The sequence below is a fragment of the Lolium perenne genome, chromosome 3 (assembly GCF_019359855.2).
Source record: "Lolium perenne isolate Kyuss_39 chromosome 3, Kyuss_2.0, whole genome shotgun sequence".
NCBI lineage: Eukaryota > Viridiplantae > Streptophyta > Magnoliopsida > Poales > Poaceae > Lolium > Lolium perenne.
In genome coordinates, this window is record NC_067246.2 from 180,178,139 (window position 1) to 180,201,170 (window position 23,032).

The 23,032-nt window shown below is 46.3% G+C and overlaps 2 protein-coding genes across 2 annotated transcripts; both read left to right on the forward strand.

The window, feature by feature from the left end:
* The first annotated feature begins 15,461 nt into the window (after positions 1 to 15,461).
* LOC127342743 (lycopene epsilon cyclase, chloroplastic) lies at positions 15,462 to 19,717 on the forward strand. Its single transcript, XM_051368750.2, has 10 exons — positions 15,462 to 15,887; positions 17,413 to 17,584; positions 17,658 to 17,793; positions 17,889 to 18,102; positions 18,255 to 18,398; positions 18,484 to 18,591; positions 18,679 to 18,775; positions 18,855 to 18,986; positions 19,120 to 19,252; positions 19,345 to 19,717. The coding sequence occupies exons 1-10, from the start codon at positions 15,564 to 15,566 to the stop codon at positions 19,508 to 19,510; spliced, it is 1,626 nt and encodes a 541-aa protein (XP_051224710.1). The 5' UTR covers positions 15,462 to 15,563; the 3' UTR covers positions 19,511 to 19,717.
* A 135-nt stretch (positions 19,718 to 19,852) lies between these two features.
* LOC127342742 (U-box domain-containing protein 35) lies at positions 19,853 to 22,757 on the forward strand. The gene is made up of 4 exons (XM_051368748.2): positions 19,853 to 20,331; positions 20,408 to 20,502; positions 20,573 to 21,190; positions 21,260 to 22,757. Exons 1-4 carry the CDS (start codon positions 20,127 to 20,129, stop codon positions 22,595 to 22,597), a joined length of 2,256 nt encoding a protein of 751 aa, XP_051224708.1. The 5' UTR covers positions 19,853 to 20,126; the 3' UTR covers positions 22,598 to 22,757.
* Positions 22,758 to 23,032: the final 275 nt, after the last annotated feature.

Genomic DNA, 23,032 nt, shown 5'->3' on the forward strand with positions numbered 1-23,032 from the left:
TAAATCGTGAAACTTCTATTCCTAGGAAGTTAGAGGATGGTTGGGAGCCCATCATTAAGATGAAGGTCAATGATTTTGATTGTAATGCCTTATGTGATCTTGGTGCAAGTATTTCCGTTATGCCTAGGAAAATTTATAATATGCTTGACTTGCCACCATTGAAAAATTGTTATTTGGATGTTAATCTTGCTGATAATTCTACAAAGAAACCTTTGGGGAGGATTGATAATGTTCGCATTACGGTTAACAATAACCTTGTCCCCGTTGATTTTGTTGTGTTGGATATTGAATGCAATGCATCTTGTCCCATTATTTTGGGAAGACCTTTTCTTCGAACTGTTGGTGCTATTATTGATATGAAGGAAGGTAATATTAAATATCAATTTTCTCTCAAGAAAGGTATGGAACACTTCCCTAGAAAGAGAATGAAGTTACCTTTTGATTCTATCATTAGAACAAATTATGATGTTGATGCTTCATCTCTTGGTAATACTTGATACACACTTTCTGCGCCTAGCTGAAAGGCGTTAAAGAAAAGCGCTTATGGGAGACAACCCATGATTTTACTTCTGCACTTTTGTTTTATATTTGAGTCTTGGAAGTTGTTACTACTGTAGAAACCTCTCCTTATCTTTATTTTATTGCATAGTTGTGCCAAGTAAAGTCTTTGATAGTAAGGTTCATACTAGATTTGGATTACTGCGCAGAAACAGATTTCTTGCTGTCACGAATTTGAGCAGTGTTCTCTGTAGGTAACTCAGAAAAATCTGCCAATCTACGTGAGTAATCCTCAGATATGTACGCAACTTTCATTCAATTTGAGCATTTTCATTTGAGCAAGTCTGGTGCACCTAAAAAATTCGTCTTTACGGACTGTTCTATTTTGACAGATTCTGCCTTTTATTTCGCATTGTCTGTTTTGCTATGTTTGATGGATTTCTTTATTCCATTAACTTTCAGTAGCTTTGTGCAATGTCCAGAAGTGTTAAGAATGATTATGTCACCTCTGAACATGTGAATTTTGATTTTGCACTAACCCTCTAATGAGTTTGTTTCGAGTTTGGTGTGGAGGAAGTTTTCAAGGGTCAAGAGAGGAGGATGATATAACATGATCAAGAAGAGTGAAAAGTCTAAGCTTGGGGATGCCCCCGTGGTTCATCCCTGCATATTTCAAGAAGACTCAAGCATATAAGCTTGGGGATGCCTTGGGCATCCCCTTCTTCATCGACAACTTATCAGGTCACCTCTAGTGAAACTATATTTTTATTCCGTCACATCTTATGTACTTTACTTGGAGCGTCCGTGTGCTTTTATTTTCATTTGTGTTATTTTCATTCTCTGAATAAAGATCATGCTTGTGTGGGAGAGAGACATGCTCCTCTGGTTCATATGAACACATGTGTTCTTAGCTTTTAATGTTCATGGCGAAGGTTGAAACTGCTTCGTTCGTTGTTATTATGTTGGTACAGAAAATGCTACATGTGGTAATTGGTATAATGTCTTGAATAACTTGATACTTGGCAATTGTTGTGCTCATATAGATCATGTTTAAGCTCTTGCATCATATACTTTGCACCTATTAGTGAAGAAATACATAGAGCTTGCTAAAATTTGATTTGCATGATTGGTCTCTCTAAAGTGTAGATATTTTCTAGTAAGGGTTTGAGCAACAAGGAGGACGGTGTAGAGTTTTATAATGCTTGCAATATGTTCTTATGTGAGTTTTGATGTACCGGTTCATACTTGTGTTTGCTTCAAACAACCTTGCTAGCCTAAGCCTTGTATTGAGAGGGATTACTTCTCATGCATCCAAAATCCTTGAGCCAAAAACTATGCAATTTGTGTCCACCATATCTACCTACTACATGGTATTTCTCTGTCATTCCAAAGTAAATTTCTTGAGTGCTATCTTTAAATTTCTATCCTTTGTCTTTGCAATATATAGCTCATGGAAAAAATAGCCTAAAAACTATTGTGGTATTGAATATGTACTTATGTATTTTATTTCTTATTAAGTTGCTTGTTGTGCGATAACCATGTTCCTGGGGACGCCATCAACTATTACACTTTGTTGAATATCATGTGAGTTGCTATGCATGTTCGTCTTGTCTGAAGTAAGGGTGATTTATCATGAGTTCAATGGTTTGAGTATGCATATTGTTAGAGAAGAACATTGGGCCGCTAACTAAAGCCATGATCCATGGTGGAAGTTTCAGTTTGGACAACAATCCTCAATCTCTTATGAGAATATAATCTGTTGTTGAATGCTTATGCATTAAAGAGGAGTCTATTATCTGTTGTCTATGTTGTCCCGGTATGGATGTCTAAGTTGAGAATAATCAAAAGCGAGAAATCCAATGCGAGCTTTCTCCTTAGACCTTTGTACAGGCAGCATAGAGGTACCCCTTTGTGATACTTGGTTAAAACATATGTTATGCGATGATAATCCATGTAAATCCAAGCTAATTAGGACAAGGTGCGGGAACTATTGGTATACTATGCATGAGGCTTGCAACTTATAAGATATCTTATACATAACACATATGCTTTATTACTACCGTTGAAAAAATTGTTTCTTGTTTTCAAAATAAAAGCTCTAGCACAAATATAGCAATCCATGCTTCCCTCTTCGAAGGGCCATTCTTCTACTTTTATGTTGAGTCAGTTTGCCTACTTCCTTCCATCTCAGAAGCAAACACTTGTGTTAACTGTGCATTGATTCTTACATGCTTGCATATTTGCATTCATCATATTACTTTATATTGACAACTATCCATGAGATAAACATGTTACAAGTTGAAAGCAACCGCTGAAACTTAATCTTCCTTTGTGTTGCTTCAATGCCTTTACTTTTAATTTACTGCTTTATGAGTTAATTCTTATGCAAGACTTATTGATGCTTGTCTTGAAAGTACTATTCATGAAAAGTCTTTGCTATATGATTCGGTTGTTTTACCATTATCTTTACCATTGCTTTGGATCGCTGCATTCATTACATGTGCTTACAATAGTATTGATCAAGATTATGATAGCATGTCACTTCAGAAATTATCTTTGTTATCGTTTACCTACTCGGGACGAGTAGGAACTAAGCTTGGGGATGCTGATACGTCTCCAACGTATCGATAATTTCTTATGTTCCATGCTTGTTTTATGACAATACCTACATGTTTTATACATACTTTATGTCATATTTATGCATTTTCCGGCACTAACCTATTAACAAGATGCCGAAGAGCCAGTTGCTGTTTTCTCCTGTTTTTGGTTTCAGAAATCCTAGTAAGGAAATATTCTCGGAATTGGACGAAATCAACGCCCAGGATCTTATTTTTCCACGAAGCTTCCAGAAGTCCGAAAGGGAAACGAAGTGGGGCGACGAGGCGATGCCACACTAGGGCGGCGTGGCCAGGCCTGGGGCCGCGCGACCCTGTTGTGTGGGCCCCTCGTGGCGCCCCCTGACCTACCCTTCCGCCTACTTAAGCCTTCGTCGATAATAACTCCAGTACCGAGAGCCATGATACAGAAAACCTTCCAGAGACGCCGCCGCCGCCAATCCCATCTAGGGGGATTCAGGAGATCGCCTCCGGCACCCTGCCGGAGAGGGGAATCATCTCCCGGAGGACTCTTCACCGCCATGGTCGCCTCCGGAGTGATGTGTGAGTAGTTCACCCCTGGACTATGGGTCCATAGCAGTAGCTAGATGGTTATCTTCTCCTCATTGTGCTATCATTGTCGGATCTTGTGAGCTGCCTAACATGATCAAGATCATCTATTTGTAATGCTACATGTTGCGTTTGTTGGGATCCGATGAATATTGAATGCTATGTTATGTTGATTATCAATCTATCTTCTATGTGTTGTTTATGATCTTGCATGCTCTCCGTTGCTAGTAGAGGCTCTGACCAAGTCGTTACTTGTAACTCCAAGAGGGAGTATTTATGCTCGATAGTGGGTTCATGCCTCCATTAAATCTGGGACAGTGATAGAAAGTTCTAAGGTTGTGGATGTGCTGTTGCCACTAGGGATAAAACATCAATGCTATGTCTAAGGATGTATGTGTTGATTACATTACGCACCATACTTAATGCAATTGTCTGTTGTTTGCAACTTAATACTGGAAGGGGTTCGGATGATAACCTGAAGGTGGACTTTTTAGGCATAGATGCATGCTGGATAGCGGTCTATGTACTTTGTCGTAATGCCCAATTAAATCTCACACTACTCATCATAACATGTATGTGCATTGTCATGCCATCTTTATTTGTCAATTGCCCAACTGTAATTTGTTCACCCAACATGCTATTTCTTATGGGAGAGACACCACTAGTGAACTGTGGACCCCGGTCCATTATTTACATCGAATACAATCTACTGCAATACTCGTTCTTACTGTTCTCTGCAAACATCATCATCCACACTATACATCTAATCCTTTGTTACAGCAAGCCGGTGAGATTGACAACCTCACTGTCACGTTGGGGCAAAGTAATTTGGTTGTGTTGTGCAGGTTCCACGTTGGCACCGGAATCCCTGGTGTTGCGCCACACTACACTCCGCCGCCATCAACCTTCAACGTGCTTCTTGACTCCTACTGGTTCGATAAACCTTGGTTTCTTACTGAGGGAAACTTACTGCTGTACGCATCACACCTTCCACTTGGGGTTCCCAACGGTCGCGTGTTGTACGCGTGTCAGTGGCCGGCCACCACCCCCATTATTGTCCCCTCCTCTGGCCACCTCTCTCCTCCACCATACGCTGCTCCGGCTTAGGCGAAGCCCTGCAACTTTTCTTCCTCCATCACCACCACCACGCCGACGTGCTGCTGGAACTTGGAGGAGATCTACCACACCTCCGCTGCCCGCTGGAACGGGGAGAGGAAGGGCTTCATCGACACCGTACGCGCGACCGAGTACGGAAGTACTGCCGGATTGCAGCACCGGGATGATCGTCTACACTAACAACGAGATTAATCTCGTAGGCTTTGGAATCTTCGAGGGTTAGTCTCATCTCCATCTCGTTGCTCTGATATCATAGATTAGATCTTGGCTTTTCCATAGATTAGATCTTGGATTTATTCGCCTTTGCAGTAGGAAATTTTTTGTTTTCCATGCAACGAACCCTTCAGTGTTATCAGAGCCATGTCTATGCATAGATCTGTTGCACGAGTAGAACACAATGGTTTTATGGGAGTTGATGCTTTTGTTGTTTTTAGTTAGTGCACTTTGCATCTTGCGGGATGGTGGGATGAAGCGGCCCGGGCTAACTTTACATGACCGCGTCTCATGAGACTTGCTCCACACTTGACATGCAACTTGTATTGCATAAGTGGCTTTGCGGGTGTCTGTCTCTCCCACCATAGTGAAGACCTAATTTGCTCTTTCTATTGACAACACTAGTATCACCGTTGTGGTTCATGTTCGTAGGTAGATTGGATCTCACTCGAAAACCCTAAACCACGTAAAATATGCAAACCAAATTAGAGGCGTCTAACTTGTTTTTGCAGGGTTTGGTGATGTGATATGGCCATGTGATGATGATTATATTTGATGTATGAGATGTTCATTATTGTATTATGGCAACCGGCAGGAGCCTAATGGTTGTCTTTAATTTTTGTTAAAGACCTGTGTGTCTATTCATCATGTAATAGCTTTATTTCAAGTAGTTGTTATAGTAGCAATAAGTGATGGACAACCATGAAGCGGCGCCACTGACCTTGACGCCATGCTGGTGATGATGGAGATCATGTTCGTGCTTTGGAGATGGAGATCAAAAGCACAAGAAGAAAGGCCATATCATATCACACATTATGAATTGCATGTGATGTTAATCTTTTATGCATCTTATTTTGCTTAGATCGCGACGGTAGCATTATAAGATGATCCCTCTCACTAAACTATCAAGATAATAAAGTGTTCATCCTTAGTATGCACCGTTGCTAAGACTTGTTGTTTCGAAGCATCACATGATGATCGGGTGTGATAGATTCTACATGTGCATACAACGGGTGCAAGCCAGTTTTGCACACGCGGATACTAAGGTTGCCTTGACGAGCCTAGCATGTACAGACATGGTCTCGGAACACTAGATACCGAAAGGTAGAGCATGAGTCATATGAATGATATGATGAACACTTTGAGTGTTCGCCTTTGAAGCTACATCTTTTCTCGTGAAGATCGGACTTGGTGTAGTGGATTTGGTTCGTGTGATCAAGACAATGCGAGGGATGTTGTTTTGAGTGGGAGTTCACCTAGTTAATTTAAGAATTAAAATTGAACTCAATTTATCATAAACTTAGTCTAAACTCTTTGCAGATATGTTGTAGATCATGGTGTCCCCCTCCATCAGTTTTAACCAGTTCCTAGAGAAAAAAAACTTAAGAGCAACGGTAGCAACTTCACCGACCGGTTCCGCCATGTGAGAATTTTCCTCAGTGGTGGAAATCTGCAATATGTGCTCGAAGCACCGCTGGGTCCCCCACCACCTCCTGTAGTATCTGAGGACGTAAAGAATGTTTATGAGACTCGGGTCATTCGGTACTCTCAAGTTCAGTGTGTCATCCTGTGCAGCCTAGAGGCGGAGCTCCAAAAAGGGTTTGAGCACCGCGACCCTTATGAGTTGGTCCATGAGCTAAAAGCCATCTTTGAAACTCATGCGTTCGTGGAAAGCTATGAGGCCTCGAAACACTTCTTTGGCTGCTTGATGGAAGAGGGTAACTCCGTTAGCGAGCGCATGCTCAAAATGTCTGGGCATGCGAAGAAGCTTAGTGACTTGGGAATTGTGATTCCTAACCAGCTGGGCATTTATCGTGTCCTCCAATCACTGCCACCTAGTTAAAAGAAATTCGTGATGAACTACAACATGCAGAACATGAACAAAGAGTTACCGAGTACGGAAGTGCTGCCGGATTGCAGCACCGGGACGATCTTCTACACCAACAACGAGATTAATCTCGTAGGCTTTGGAATCTTCGAGGGTTAGTCTCATCTTCATCTCGTTGCTCCGATCTCATAGATTAGATCTTGGTTTTTCCATAGATTAGATCTTGGATTTATTCATCTTTGCGGTTGGAAATTTTTAGTTTTGCATGCAACGAACCCTTCAGCCGTAGCCTCTCTCCCACACGCGCACAGTCCAGAGGGACCGGACGGTCTAACCGGGCCATTGGCCGGTATGACCTGGCCGACCTAAGCCCGCGCAGGCACTGCTTCCTTGGCCTTGCCCGCAAGCACTCCGTTGGGCCACGCAGGCACGCACCCGTGTCTCCCGACCAAGCCCCTCCGCTTCGCCTCGAGCCTCTCTCCCTCTCGATCTCCACGAACGCGTGCGTCCCCTGCATTGACCTCTCACGCGCGCCGCCAAGCCGCCATTCCACGCCCGCGTCCACCTCAATTTTTTCCCGCACAGCTGCTCGTCTGCACCACGCTAGCCTGCACCACGCTAGCCTTTGAGAAGGTTTCCTATTTCCTTTGAGAAGGTTTCCTATTTCCTAGTGATTTCGAGAATTTTCTAGTGATTTCGAGCATTATGAGGTAGGCTGATTTTTATTCAAATGGCCATGCCGACACCCAACCGGTCGACAAACTAAAGCGCACCCGAGCAGTGGACACGAGAAACCGCGACGAAAGAGACTTTTGAGAAGGTTTCTCATTTCCTACTGAGTTGGTGAATTATGAGGTGGGCTGTTTTTTTTTTTCAAATCGCCGTTTTATCTGGACCTTTATTGTTAGACCTTGACTCGGCCTCAAGCAATTTGTTCTGAACATGAAACTCGGCCAAGCCCGCGCTGTCTCAAAAAAAAAAAAGGAGAGAGTGCAAAGAGGCTGGACTCAAGCGAATTGTTCCAGTGCTGCCTAGCCTGGTAACCCAAGGCCCTTGCAGAACACTACACCGGCAGTAACCGAGCAACTAAATGCGGCCAAGCCCGTACTGTCCGGCACGATTAGCTTTGTAAATTGCTCCCGCAAAAACAAAAACAAAAAAGAACTTTGTGACCTAGAAAGAGACTTTTGTCTCCTGCTATTTAAAAAAACACTATATATGAATTATGAGTTTCGAATTTTTATAAAATCTAGATATAGCCAATGGTGTTCCCACAAACTTGTAAAATCCTCAGTTTCAAATACTTTATACTCGTTTTTTTGGGAAATAAATACATTATATTTGAACTACACAGAAATGACAAAAATGTGAATCTGACTATGCATATTTTGACTCTGCATTTTTTTATCAGATTTTTTCAATGTAGCCACAACACATGGAATTTATGATTGTGATTTTACATATATGTTGGATACATCATTGACTATGTCTAGAATGTTTTCTAGATTCTTTTAAAAAATCTTTAAATATAATTGCAGTAGATCTCGGGAGCCACAAAGACACTTCCCATTGACAGGATCCTAAAATGTTTTCTTTGTACGTTTTTGCTGCAAAACCGCGCATATAAATGTGTGGCCGGGAACGGCCAAAAATAAGAGCATCTACGAGTGTTGCCTTTTGCAGCATTCTAAAATTGGCTGAGAGCATCTCTATATGATGCCCTAATTAAAAGACCACGAATGTGTCAGGGATCTTAGAGCTTTATGGCATCTTCAATTGTCCAACGCAAATGAATAGAGGCCATTCATTTTGGTAAGCGTGGCTCGGAAGAATAGGTAATACCTATCTCATTGTCCCGACGTAAACATACCAACGAGGGTAGACCGACCCATGCCAGGCCCAAGTTTGGGCTTGAAATGCGTATGCATGGACGGACGTGTGTGGACCGCCCGCTTGTCATCATGTTTCCGCCCACAGGTTTTCACCAACTTCGCGTTTCCTGGCTTGAGAGTGCTAGCGGGGCGGTGCTGGTATTTTGCATCAATGTGCCGCTTCGTTTTTTGCGGCGGCATCAACAGCACGCGCGCTTCGAGACCTACACCGACATTGATTGTGGCTGCGTCCCCTCCCTTTTAAGGCAAGCGGCCGCACCAGAGTGTCCACAACCTCTCTCGCCATCGCCATTAGAGCCAAAACCTGCCTCCCAGAGCGTCGGGTAGCAATAGCAAGAAGGACCACCATGGGCAAGCCATGGCCCTTCTGGAAGACAAAGAACGAGCAATAACCAAGTCTTCTTTATTTTAATTTTCCCTATGTAAATTAAGTTAAAAATATATAAATTTTATAAAAAATAGGTCTTGCTTAAACGAAAGCATGCTTGTGATCTCTGCAACACAAGACAGTTAGAAACAAGAGATCATCTCTTTTTTCCATTGCCCTTTTGCTCAAACCTGCTTGCAATATCTATGCCCATATATCATAACCTCCGCAGATCGAACACACTTGGGCTGTATCTCTAATTTGAAACACCATATTCAGAAGCCATACTTCGTGGAGTTGATAAGTTTGAGAGCTTAGCCCATATGGATGACAAGGAACGTTAAGATCCTCAGAGCAGTTCGGGCACATATATTCAGGGTTTCCCTATTTCCCGCTCGTTAGCGCGCCGGAACACGCATCATCTGAAGCGGAGGCCGGATGGGCCGGCCCAGTAGTTCGTTCGGTAAACAAAGTAGTTACTATATACCAATTTTCTTTCATTTCTGTACAACAGATGGGATATGCCGTAGTGTGTCAGCCTCTCTGCTTCTAGTGGAGACCAGGGATCAAATCCCTGTATCAGCATGTATGTATATACTTTTTTGAACTTAAACAAATACCGAAACCGAACAAAATTTAAATCTGAGAGAATTTCGAAACCAGGCAAAATTTAAAATCTAAGAAAATTCCAAAAACGAGCAAAAATTAAATCTTACCAAATTTCGAAACTGGGAAAAAATATAAATCTAAGCAAATTCCAAATTTGCTCGAATTCGAAAGTTGCTCCAACTTAAAATTTGAAAAATATATTCAAAACGGGAAAGAAAAAGCAGAAAATACGAAAAAGAAAAAAAACCAAAGAAAAGAAAAGAAAAAACGAACCGACATAAAACCAAGAGAAAGAGAAAAAGAACCGAAAAAACGCAAAAAAAAAAACAAACAGAAAACCAACCTAGCTGGGCCGCGGCCCGCTCGCCACCCGCACGCGGGCGGGTGTTAATCTGCCCCGCAGCTGGGCGGAAAATAGGTTTTTCCTATATTCAGATGCGGGGCATTTTTTAAAAGAGGAACTTAAGTGGCTGAAATGCACGGCTAAAAGGAAAAGGTATAGCTTATCTTCAGGTTGGGTGGGTGGTTTCATTTGAATTCCTTTGTAGCTTATATTAGCTTAAGTTTACTCAGGGCCGGCCCTGGGGAGGGTCTGGCGGGGCGGCCATCCCGGGCCCAGAAAAATTGGGGGCGCATATTTTTTGTATAGGCTTACTATACATTGCAGAAAAAAGAGCAGTTTTACGATTTTAGATGCACTTGGTCTACAGTTGGACCTTTTCTTTTCCTATTGGTTTCCAATCCAGCCGACAGACGATGACTTGAGTTAGCGCCTGAAATCCGTTCCATCTATCGATATGTGAAACATCGCCAATTTGCCCGAGCCCGATGCTTCGATTCCCTGTCTGCCCTCTCTCGGTTCGTGGCTATTGCCCAGGCCGCCTGGTTCCTGCCCTCTCTCCCGCCGATCGCGACCGATCGACCGCGAGATGATCTGCTGACTGCTGCCCTCCTGCGGACTACGGTGTTGCCTGCTAGTCTGCCGGCCAGTGGCAGTCGCAGTTGGCAGTCCCAGTACGACCGTCGTCAATCAGGCAATCATCCAATCTGCATATTAGATTAAGATATAAGGTAAGAACGCCCGCTGCAGTTCTCTTGGAATTCTACTATATGCTCACCTATAATTCGGGTTGTGAATTTTGATTAGCAGTTGTTGTTCTTATTTGTAGGAGTGGGGTTAATTGGTTTGGCAACTCTATACATCGACAAGAAGTTAATGGAGGAGTTTGATATTGACTCCATCGACTTTGCTTCTAGAAATTGGCAGAGAAAATTTGAAGGTATCATGTAAACATAGTTTTATATGAATATTATAGTTGTGTATACTTAAAAGTATTTATTTTGCATCATCTCATACATGCAGAAAAAAAGTAGTAAGAAATGCTCAAAATTTTAGTTTCGTCTGGGCCTCCGAAATCTCAGGACCGGCCCTGGGTTTACTTTCTATACAAACTAGATGATACCCCGCGCGTTGCTGCGGGATATTTGCGTAAATAAAACAGCCCTGTAAGGAAAACTAATATTAAACAAATAATTTTATAGAATGCAAGTTACATGTACGATATATTTCTATGGATCATACTGATCAATTAAAATCTCATTTTTATCCAACTACACCTGTATTAAATTTGAGACAAAGAGTATCTTGTATCTTCTATTATCTATCTGAGATCCATAAACTGAAATAACACAAAGTTGAGTAAGAGGCAAACAAAAACGTAATGAAATAAGCTGTTACTTGCAAGGGATCAATGAGTCATTCCTTATAAAGAATTGTATAAAACATTTGTGATAGCTCGCCTGTGTAGTAGTGTATGACTCAGATCAAATATTTCTCATAGTACAAAAATACACATACATAGTTATAGCTTCCAAGGTACATCCATCATAAATATCTGCCAGATTACTCAATCAAGATGTTCAAATAAAAGTGTGCCATTATTTAAAAAGAGTTTGTGAAGAACACATTTGGATGTTCGGACTAAGTGTAAATCGAAATTGTTCTTCTCAGTGTCATGACGTAGGAAAGCTTTTGAACAAACCAAGCAACTATTTTCACGCTTGTATCAATTGCTTCAAAACATTGTGCAGCAAAACAAAAGGGAAGACATCTAAAATCTGACAGGCTCAAATCATAGATAGACAATACACAAAGTCCAATGGAACAAACTGTTTCTTCCAGCAAAGGGATTCTCTGTCGTCCCGCGGAGGTTGGCACTCAGCCTCGATCTTTACGGACATATAGGTGGAAAATGTACCAACGAAAACACTGCAGGACTTCATCGAAAAAACCACTGCATGAATTTCAATCCTTAATATGATTCAGTGGACAACTTTCTATTTTGTCCAACAAACAACTGATCGGCTGATCTGTGCAACTCACCACTTAAACCAACCATGAAAATCTTGTACCGTTAGCATCAGAAACTCCAAGACAAAACAACGGAAGTCATCTAAAAAACAACGGAAGTGTAACCAAATACGGAGTACCTTGGTAGCATATTCATTCTCAATGAAGTCAATGAATATAGGACCGCCCAGATCGATCTTCTTCCTGGCTTCCTGCACATACCCAAATTAACACAGCGTTGCAATCGAGTCAAGAAAATCACCTTGAGACGGAGGTTCCATGACACGCGATGATGGCCGGTTTGTCCTAGCTTCAGCGAGCAGACAGAGAATCCAATGAAATAGGGAGGCTTGAGCCAGCAGCAAGCATAATCCAATCAAATTGGGTGGACACACAAAACGTCGAGCAGATTCAGAACTGGAGCGCAACCTGCAAGATGAGAAGAAGAAACAAAGGGGGAATTAAAATGGGGAGTGTCCAAGTACCAGAGTGGAGGCCGCTGTGAGAGGTGGCGGCGCGCGCTAGCAGGCTAGCATTCTTGAAAGTTTTTAACCTCAAGGCGTAGGCATCGGCGATGGATCAGTTCAATCTAGCAGTTTCTACTCGTTGTTGAATGCTGAGATTGATCCATCCCATGTATACGTCGTCTCCCGTTTGCTGCAGCCTCCCGTAACTCCCCAGCCCTAAACGCCTCCGCCGCTGCCGCCTTTAGCGCCGCCGGGGCAAAGACCCTCGGGGCGTGGCGGCGGCGGGGGCCCTTCCTCGTCGACGGCTGGTGGACGGCAGCCGGATCCCCTTCCTCGACGCATGGCGGGCGCGCGGATGGGTTGGGCGGCGGCGGCGGCCTGCGCTGCGCCCCCTTCTCCCGTCGGCTCTCCCTCAGCCGGCGCGGTTGGGATGGGCGGCGGCGGCCAGCGCTGCGGCCTCCCTCCTCCCGTCGGCTCTCCGCAGCACTCCGACAGGGGCTGGTGGTGGGCGGCAGCCAGGCTCATGGCCTGCGCCAATTTCCCCCCGCCTCTCGCCGGTGAGTGGAGGTTATCTCGGGCTTCACCCGCGACACGAGGTCGCCCGGGGCAGCAGCCTTGGGTAAGACGGTGGAGGTGGCTCTCTTCTTCGCCGGAGAGGGTTGGCCTGCGGTTGGTGGTGGTGGATCTATCGATCTATCACCGCGTTCCGGCGGCAAGATGGAGATGCTTGGAAGCCGGCGACGGAGGGTTGGAGTGGCCAGCCCGGGATGGTCGCCGACGTGGGGGTCCGACCTGAATAAAGGCGGTGGTTCTAGGGTCTCTCTTGCGTGAAGAGGAAGACCTACCGGAGGCCTGGACTCGTGATCTAGCCGGAGTGTTGAGTTCCGGAAGGCTCCACCGGCGAATGTAACAGTGCTTTTTGCCTGGAGTTTGCTGGATCGGTGGTATTCGGTCGTGCGCACCCATGCTTTTATTCCGACCGATTGGTTCTGGAGGGAGCGGCGCGAAGCTCTTTTTCTGTGTTGACATCAAGTGACTATGGATCCATGATGAAAGTCGGAAGAAGAGAAGTTCATGAAGGCCAGAGGGGAGGACTAGCTAAGGGAGGTTCAAGTCTCCGCGTTGTTGAGGAACTTGCTTGGTGTTCCGGGCTTCACAACAGCGGTATGAAAGTGGGGGCGACAACACAGGTGAAGTTCAGAGTCCTACCTTTCAGGGTGAAAACTCAAGGTCTGGCCTTAACTGGTTGTGTCTGGCAATGACCTTGTTGGAGGCATTGTTTTGAGAGCGGGGACTATCTTCAGGGTGAAAACCTAAGATCGTTGATCGGGCGACGATGGTGTTCGCGCACTGGTCCCTTCTTGGAGGCGTCGTTTTTGGAGATTCTGTATTTCAGGTGTTGTCTTGGCGGTGGATGTATTGCTGTTGTTAGGCCCGAGATGCTGTAGCGGGACTTTTGTTTCTTAGTTTTCTTTTCTTCTTTTTGGCTGTGTGCATCCGTAGTGCCATTAGGGTGGTGCGTTGTTGCAGAGGCTGGGTGTAATTGGTATCGTTTTGATATTAATATATTCCCTTTATCGGAAAAAAAAGTTTTAAGAAAGAGAAGATGTACTCAATGGAAGCAGAGTCCGACTGTTTTCCACAAAACAAAACAAAAACGGCTTCAATCGTTCTTACACCAGTTTCAGTCGGTACAGAAAATAGTACACAGAGCATACAGGACGTTGGTTCGTGTCGGCAGACTGTCCAGTGATCAGTTGCAGGAGCAACTCACTCGCGTCAATGCAGCCAGAAACCTTGGACAAGACAATGTTTAAGTACGTGTATGTTGCGCCTGCCGCTAGCTCCGTGCGGACTACCGCTCCGTTACGTGGCACTGTTCTGTTCTAGGTTTCTCTGGCTCACTTGGTTACCATCCGGACACAGGAGCAGGAGCATCTTCTAACATTTCCAGAAGAAAAGAAAGGCGCATACTCTCCCGTGGCATTTCCTGGGACGGAGATGCTTCGAGAGGTGGAATGGCATTTGAATTTCCCAAAGCGCATGATCGATCGAGATCGAATAAGTGCACGCATTGTTCAGTACAATCTCAGCGTCAAACTCACAGCAAACTTAACACAAGAACGATTGAAATCGCTTAACATCCTTTCTTGATAGTCTCATTGGACACACGCCAGCCTGTTTTGCAGAGCCCGCACCATACCGTCTTGCGGTGCAGTCGCGAGGTGTGCCGCCAACAATCGTGATCGTGTAGTTAGCCAGCGGCGGCAGCAAACAGCGACGACGTATACGTGAGATGGATTGGGATTGTACCGCTCATGTACAACAAATGTTTTTTTTCCAAACAGGCTACCCTTTCCATTACTGCGACATAACAAAAATACAAATATTCAACAAGACATCACCCACGCAGCAAAAAAGGAGAAGGGAAGGAGGCCACCCTCGCACCATCAGGAAACCCGCTAACATATACTCGAAATCAAGCATCCACTGCGGGGCAAAAACCTGCCAGCACTACAACAAACTATAATGAGAAGTTCAGGACAACACACCCACAGAGCTAATTATTACAAGTGTAAACACAAAAACCACACATCAACCAGGAAGCTAAAGAAAACCAGCATCAAGGAGCTTGAATCGCCAGAACATCAGCCATGTGTGTGAGCAGTTCAAACAGATTTTGAACTGAAGCAAGCCCTCATAAGTGCAAACTTGGTTTATTTTTGCAGCGAGATCATTTTACGACTGAGCCCAGCCCAGCCCATTTGGCAAACCGCCTTGGCGTCACTGACTGACACGAGGAGGAGGAACCGGCAGGGAGGAGTCACGCCGTCGGCACTCGGCACCTCCCCAAAAGCGAAACCATATCCGAGTTCCATGTGGCCGTGTCCAATCGCCATCCGCCACGTACCATATCCCGGATACCCTCTCCAAAACCTCTCCCTCCACACCCCCCTCCTCCGCTCTTCCCCAGCCAGCGCCAGCGAGCTACCCTCTCGGCCCGCTCCCCTTCCAGCCACCCCGGAATCCCACAACCTGCGCCGCCGCGGCGGGGGGCAATGGAGTTCACCGGCGCGACTATCTCGGCGCCGTTCGGCTGCCGGGCGCTGCGGGGCGGCGGGCCGCTGCGGACGCCCGGCTGGGGCGCCGATGGCAGGAGGAGGCGGGTCAGTTCGGGGCCCGGGGCGGAGCAGTCGAGGAGCTGGAAGGTGACCTGCGTGGCGACGGAGAAGCCCGACGAGAAGGCTGCGGCGGCGGCGGCGGGGCTGCAGGTGGACTTCGCCGACGAGGAGGACTACGTCAAGGGCGGCGGCGGCGAGCTGCTCTACGTGCGAATGCAGGCCACCAAGGCCATGGACAGCCAGTCCAAGATCGCCTCCAAGGTACCGTCTATCCTTTTTCGGTACTAGCTAGTATCTTGTTCTTTGTTTTCTTCCCTTAGATAATTGCTCATGTGCGCGCATGTTTCGATGATCTTCAATATAATAACAGATTCTTTCCCCAATTAGCGTTGCACCAACTTCCGGATTAATCGCCTATAAAATTTGCTCGTTTCCATAGCCTTCCATAAACACCAGACACTCGCATAGTTTTCAAAGATACTGAAATTCGTTCTGAAATCAACTGAACTTGCCTGGGCAATCAATCTCACTACTGCAGCGTCTAATCTGTATACTGTTCTAGAACACAAGTGGAGTTCAAATGCACGGCATACTGGGGCTGCTACGACGGCACCATCACGGTGTTCCTCATATTGAAAAATCAAAGCAAGAATAGTCTTGGGTTGCCCATGCTGTGTCATAGAAGTTCCTGCCTTCCTGGCAAGCCAAGACTACAAAATGTCATTTGACGTGGCTGACTGCACTCTAGGAAAATTAGAACATGTCTGCATTCCGTGGCACAGTGATGTTGAATTTGTTGGACCGGATGCTCTCTCGGGGGATCATAATGTCCATTTCATCCCACTGTCATGCCTTTGACTTGCTTTCGTTCGGTAGGTCCAATTGACTATTTGGGACATATGCATTTCCCCCAATTTCATACTACTGTTTTTCCGTGATATCATCCTCGGGCTGTTTTGCAAGAACGAAGCATGAATTTGTTCGAGCTACTGGATTCTCTTTGATTTACGGGAAAAGTGGAGAAAAAAGTGTAGGAATAGGAAATTCGTCGAGCTAACTAGGAAATCAAGTCAGGGTGTAATGCTTAAACATTTTAAGTAATAAAGCGCCCTTTATCGGAAAAAAAATAGGAAATCAAGAGGCACAACTTTTCTAGAGCAACAAGCAAAGGGACAACTATAAGAATGGAAGACCTTACGATTAGAGAGGGCCAGAGTTGGGCTTCACATATAGTATGGGTACATGGTTTGCACATTTCACTCGATTCGTTCTATTCAAAGAGTGCAAGAAAAACAGCGGAATATTTCCTTTGATCTCAGTTTCAAGGGAAAAGCAGGAATTATACGATCTACTTGCACCTCAGTCTAAAATTCATATGCACAGAGACAAGGGTCTTTATGTTCTAATTTTACTTTGACGGTAGTTTGACTCTGGTTTGACTGTGCTTATTAGAACTACTGCAAATCAAACACCAAAGTCTGCTAAAGACTTTTACTTTTCAGTACTCTATTTTGCACATGCATTCCTATATTACTTTTTCTAATACAACGTTTTAAAAATCCTGTGAGTTGAAGAAGCCTTAAGCTCACTGTGCCAACTTTAACTGACGTTCTTGTATCGTAAATATATGCACTTAATAGTAAGAATGTTTCGTTCCTTTTTCTACTGAAACCTGTTCAGTTTATTTTTCTTGAAGGATTGATTTATTGGGGTTCAAGCGAGACTAATTTGTGTGTTGTGGCATTCTTCAACTAGTTGATTTGGTGTTTTGAATCTTTGTTTGCAGCTGTCGCCTATAGCTTCTGAAACTTCAGTACTTGATTTGGTTATCATTGGTTGTGGTCCTGCTGGTCTATCTCTGGCTGCAGAATCGGCAAAGAAAGGACTCACTGTCGGCCTCATTGGCCCTGATCTTCCATTCACAAACAACTACGGTGTATGGGAGGACGAATTCAAAGGTAGCACATTATTTGCCACCTGTTTGGATAACATCTTCACCAGGATGATATATGTTTCTCTTATTTCTTTTAGATCTCGGTCTGGAGAGCTGTATTGAGCATGTCTGGAAGGATACTGTTGTGTACCTAGACCGTAACAAGCCAATAATGATTGGCCGAGCATATGGACGGGTGCAGCGAGACTTGCTGCATGAGGAGTTGCTGAGAAGGTACATTCTCCCGTAACAACATTGGAATTCAGAAGCATCAGGCAGCATGGTATAACATGTTTCTTGATTGGTAACAATAATTCAGTAATTGCCAGATGCCATGAAGCTGGTGTTACATACCTCAACTCAAAGGTGGAACAGATAATAGAATCTCCAGATGGTCATCGAATAGTATATTGTGAGCCGGACCAGAAGATACTTTGCAGACTTGCCATTGTTGCATCTGGAGCAGCATCTGGTAAGCTACTAGAGTATGAGGTTGGAGGACCGCGTGTTTGTGTTCAGACTGCATACGGTGTAGAAGTTGAGGTACATTACTAGGCCTTCGCAAAGTGCTCGTTCTGATTCTTGGTTTGTATCATGATTTAGAGATTAAACTTCATTGATGTCTTTTTAAGTTGAAATTTTCAGATGTTGTTTGTGTACTAGCTCAGTTTCTTAGAATGATTTCAAAATTTCAGGTTGAACATTATCCGTACGATCCCAGCTTAATGGTTTTCATGGACTACAGAGATTGTTTCAAAGAGAAATTCTCCAATCCCGAGGAAGAAAATCCAACGTTTCTCTATGCCATGGCCATGTCTTCCACACGAATTTTCTTCGAGGTTTATATGAAAAACTTAGCACTGTGTTTCTGTAATGGACATGCTTCCATACTTATAGGTTACTGACCAAAGTAATTTATCGCAGGAAACATGCTTAGCTTCAAAAGATGCAATGCCGTTTGATCTCCTCAAGAAGAGGTTGATGTATCGGCTGGATGCGATGGGAGTTCGTATCCTAAAAGTATATGAGGAGGTAACTAGTTATGGGTTGATATTCATATTGATTTTTCTTGCATATGTGTGCTTGAATTATGGTTGAAATGATGAATCTTAATTCCAGGAGTGGTCCTATATTCCTGTTGGTGGATCCTTACCTAACACAGACCAGAAAAATCTTGCATTTGGTGCTGCAGCTAGTATGGTCCATCCTGCAACTGGTACATACAAATCCTCAGTTTGAACTCGCCATTGCTTGTAATTGACATGGATACTAACGATATTGTAGAAAATTCTTAGGATACTCGGTGGTCAGATCTTTGTCTGAAGCTCCAAGATATGCTTCTGTCATATCTGATATCTTACGAAATCGTGTCCATTCTGAACAATATTTGCCTGGAAGTTCTCAAGGCCCCAGTCCATCAATGCTCGGTACAGATTTCTTCCGTTGTTTAATGAATTCAACAGATAGAATTAAATCACTTCAAGATGAGCACATTTATGTTCTGCGAAATAGGAGAAATGAGCACAACTGTCTGATGCTAAACGTTGTCTGATATTTCAGCATGGAGAACGCTGTGGCCTCCAGAACGGAAGCGTCAACGCTCATTCTTCCTCTTCGGATTGGCCTTGATAATACAACTGGATAACGAAGGCATCCAAACATTCTTCGAAACATTTTTCCGGTTGCCCAAATGGTAATTATTCTTGTTCGTTGCTTTTATTGCCCGTTCTCAAGTAAAATTTATCCTTCCAGCAATTTCACATCCCATTTAATTTCTGCAATCAGGATGTGGCGAGGATTCCTTGGCTCGACACTTTCATCAGTGGATCTCATGCTCTTTGCGCTCTACATGTTTGCAATTGCGCCTAATAAGTTGCGAATGAACCTCGTCAGCCACCTCCTCTCTGACCCGACTGGATCCGCGATGATCAGGACCTACCTGACCTTGTAAAAGCATTCCGCATCTGCAAGAATTCTAGGAAGTGTACAGTTTTGTAGTTGTACATACCATAGTTAGAAGAGGAGCTGGACGTCACTTGGCATGCTACAACAGCAATATCGTTTGTTGGCTATGGCAGTCGAGTAGATCTCTGTAGTGGAGTAAAGTGTGGATCATGTATAGTTGAACTGGCCATTTTTAGGTCTTGTCTCCCGTTTCCAGGTTCGCTCCTCCCTGGTTTTCTCCATGCTTAAATTTAGATTTGCTCTGCGGTCAAGGTTCTCCAGGAGGGAAAAGTGGGAGCGTAATGGATGCAAGAATAGGATGAGGCTAGACTATTCTTTGTTCCGTCGTTACGCCATTTTGCTGCATGCGGGTAGCAAGGGGAATGAGAGCAGGCAGGCCAGGAGGAGATCTTTGTAGGCAAGGAAGGAAGGGAGCAGGAGGAAGAGGAGAAGGGACGCTTCCGTCGCTCCCTCAACCTCTCTGCATCTCCTCCTCTTCGTGGCCCTTTTCTGACTAATTTGAACATCCATTGCACGAATCAACTGGTCGGAGAATCGCCGGCGTCCATCCCGGGTCAAGGAGAACGAGTGCTTGATCACCGGCCGGACTATTGCAGGACACGATGCTGCATGGCAGCCCGGTCAGCCCCGATGAGCACCGGCTCACCTCGCCGCCGAGTCTGCACCAGCCGGCGTCGACCATCATCGTCGCCATCGACCGGGACCGGAACAGCCAACTGGCCATGAAATGGGTCGTCGACCACCTCCTCTCCGGCGCCTCCCACATCATTATCCTCCACGTCGCCGCCCACCATCCTGCAGCCAACCGTACGTAACTTTTGGCTACATCGATTGTTCTCCCATAAAGTGCAAGAACTGATGATGTAGAGTCGTTGCTGCGTAGATGGATTTGCCATGGCTGAGACTACACAGGACGCGCTGGAGGCTGAAATGAAGGAGATCTTTGTCCCATTCAGAGGATTCTGCTCCAGGAATGGGGTAATTCCATTCGATTCTCTACTGATTGATCAAGAGGGGGCGGAAATATTAACAGTGGATGAACCTGCAGGTGCAAGAATCGGAGGTGATACTGGAAGAGGCAGACGTTTCCAAGGCCATCATAGACTACATCACTGCGAACAAGATCCAGAGCATCGCGCTCGGCGCATCCAACCGGAACGCGTTCACCAAGAAATGGAAGAATCCCGACGTGCCGTCCAGCTTGATGAAGGGCGCGCCGGACTACTGCAACATCTACGTCGTCGCCAAGGGCAAGCCCGTCAACGTCAGGCTCGCCAAGTGCGGCGTGCCGGCCGACGACAGCGACTTTGCCGTCGGGACCTACTCCAGGAGGAGCTCCAGGGGGCAGCTGCCGCCGGTGATGCCAGAGTCAGTCTCCTGCAGCAGGCGCTCCGTCGACAGGTTCGGGCCCGAGCTCACCACGCGGCCGCCGTTCCGTGAGCGCTCGCTGCCGGCGTCGGTGACCAAACCCTACCATCTGTCGGGAAGGATCGACAGCACCGACGGGTCCTACCGCAACAGTCTGCGGATCAATTCCCACGACCCCTCCAACTCTAGTGTCGACCCCGACTTTGGACAGGCGGTGCATTTCTCCTCCATGGACTTTGGGGAGAATATCGACGCGCTCTCCCTCAGTCCCCGGGATTCCGGCTCACCTCTATCCACCGTGAGTTCCTTCATGATGAATAAACATGATTGACATTCTCAATTGCTTACGCACGTACCATTCGTGCAGGCCCAGCGCGAGGTGGAGGCGGAGATGAGGCGCCTGAAGCTGGAGCTGAAGCAGACGATGGACATGTACAACGCCGCGTGCAAGGAGGCTATCAACGCGAAGCAGAGGGCCAAGGAGATGCACCTCCTCAAGATGGAAGAGGCGCGGCGGCTGGAGGAGTCCCGGCAGGCCGAGGAGGCCGCATTGGCGCTGGCCGAGATGGAGAAGGTCAAGTGCCGAGCCGCTATGGAGGCTGCCGAGGCGGCGCAGCGTCTGGCTGACCTGGAGGCGCAGCGTCGCCGCAACGCCGAGGTGCGCGCGCGCAGAGAGGCCGACGAGAAGGTGCGCGCTCTGGACGCCATCGCAAGCCACGACTTACGCTACCGCAAGTACAGCATAGACGAAATCGAGCTCGCCACCGAGAGCTTCTCCGAGAGCCTCAAGATCGGCGAGGGCGGCTACGGCCCCGTGTACAGCGCCAGCCTCGACCACACGCCCGTGGCCATCAAGGTTCTCCGCCCGGACGCCCAGCAAGGGCGGAAGCAGTTCCACCAGGAGGTAGAGGTGCTCAGCTGCATCCGCCACCCCAACATGGTGCTGCTCCTCGGCGCCTGCCCGGAGTACGGGTGCCTCGTCTACGAGTACATGGAGAACGGAAGCCTCGAGGACCGTCTGTTCCGGCGCGGCGGCACGCCGACGCTCCCGTGGAGCCAGAGGTTCAGGATCTCGGCCGAGATCGCCACGGCGCTGCTGTTCCTTCACCAGACCAGGCCGGAGCCGCTGGTGCACCGGGACCTCAAGCCGGCCAACATCCTGCTGGACCGTAACTACGTGAGCAAGATCAGCGACGTCGGGCTGGCCCGCCTCGTGCCGCCGGCAGTGGCAGACAGCGTGACGCAGTACCGGCTGACGGCGACCGCGGGCACCTTCTGCTACATCGACCCGGAGTACCAGCAGACGGGCAAACTAGGCGTCAAGTCAGACATCTACTCCCTCGGCGTGCTGCTGCTGCAGGTGGTCACCGCGCGGCCGCCCATGGGTCTCACGCACCACGTCGAGAAGGCCATCGAGGCCGACACCTTCGCCCAGATGCTCGACATCACCGTCAAGGACTGGCCCGTCGAGGATGCGCTCGGGTTCGCCAAGCTCGCGCTCAAGTGCACGGAAATGCGGAGGAGGGACCGACCGGACCTCGGCACCGTCATCCTGCCGGAGCTCAACCGGCTCAGGAACCTCGGCATCGCCTACGACCAGGCGCGCGTTGCTAGCGGCGACAGCAGCTCGCACGGGCAGGAGAGGACCAATGTCAGCTCACCGACGGTTGACGGAGCGTGTGCGTGGAGAACGGCAGAGAGTTAGCGTTTGGCGCACGCAGGGTTAATTTTATGTAACTCCGTGTCAGATAGAGAGTGAGCTTATGAGGGGAGAGGGACAATGTGGTTGTCCTCGTTCTTTTTTGGGTTATGAAGATTCTTAATTGCCTTGATGTATGTAGTTTCTCGCATGCTTAACATTGACATGTTTGTAGTGCGGGCTCGTGATTACCTTGGGGGAGCCATTAGGAATCAAAAACCTGCTTTGATCCCCAAATGATGATTAGACAGAATTTTACATCCATTAGGCGCCAATTAGATCTTGAAGGCAACATCTGGGTCATTTGGATCATGAGGCACAATCTGAAGGCAACCAGGGATAACAAGGGACAACAGCAACACTAACATGAACCATATTTCAAAGGGACAAATGCAACATTTGGAGATACAATTCAATCAGGCAACAAAGGCAACAATGTTT

Excerpts from the sequence above, each read along its gene's own strand:
- LOC127342743 (XM_051368750.2), top strand. The coding sequence starts at position 15,564 with ATGGAGTTCACCGGCGCGACTATCTCGGCGCCGTTCGGCTGCCGGGCG. Across the intron at positions 17,794-17,888 it reads CATGAGGAGTTGCTGAGAAG|ATGCCATGAAGCTGGTGTTA; the intron begins GTACATTCTCCC and ends AGTAATTGCCAG. Across the intron at positions 18,592-18,678 it reads TCCTAAAAGTATATGAGGAG|GAGTGGTCCTATATTCCTGT; the intron begins GTAACTAGTTAT and ends TCTTAATTCCAG.
- LOC127342742 (XM_051368748.2), top strand. The coding sequence starts at position 20,127 with ATGCTGCATGGCAGCCCGGTCAGCCCCGATGAGCACCGGCTCACCTCG. Across the intron at positions 20,332-20,407 it reads CCACCATCCTGCAGCCAACC|ATGGATTTGCCATGGCTGAG; the intron begins GTACGTAACTTT and ends GTTGCTGCGTAG. Across the intron at positions 20,503-20,572 it reads GATTCTGCTCCAGGAATGGG|GTGCAAGAATCGGAGGTGAT; the intron begins GTAATTCCATTC and ends ATGAACCTGCAG.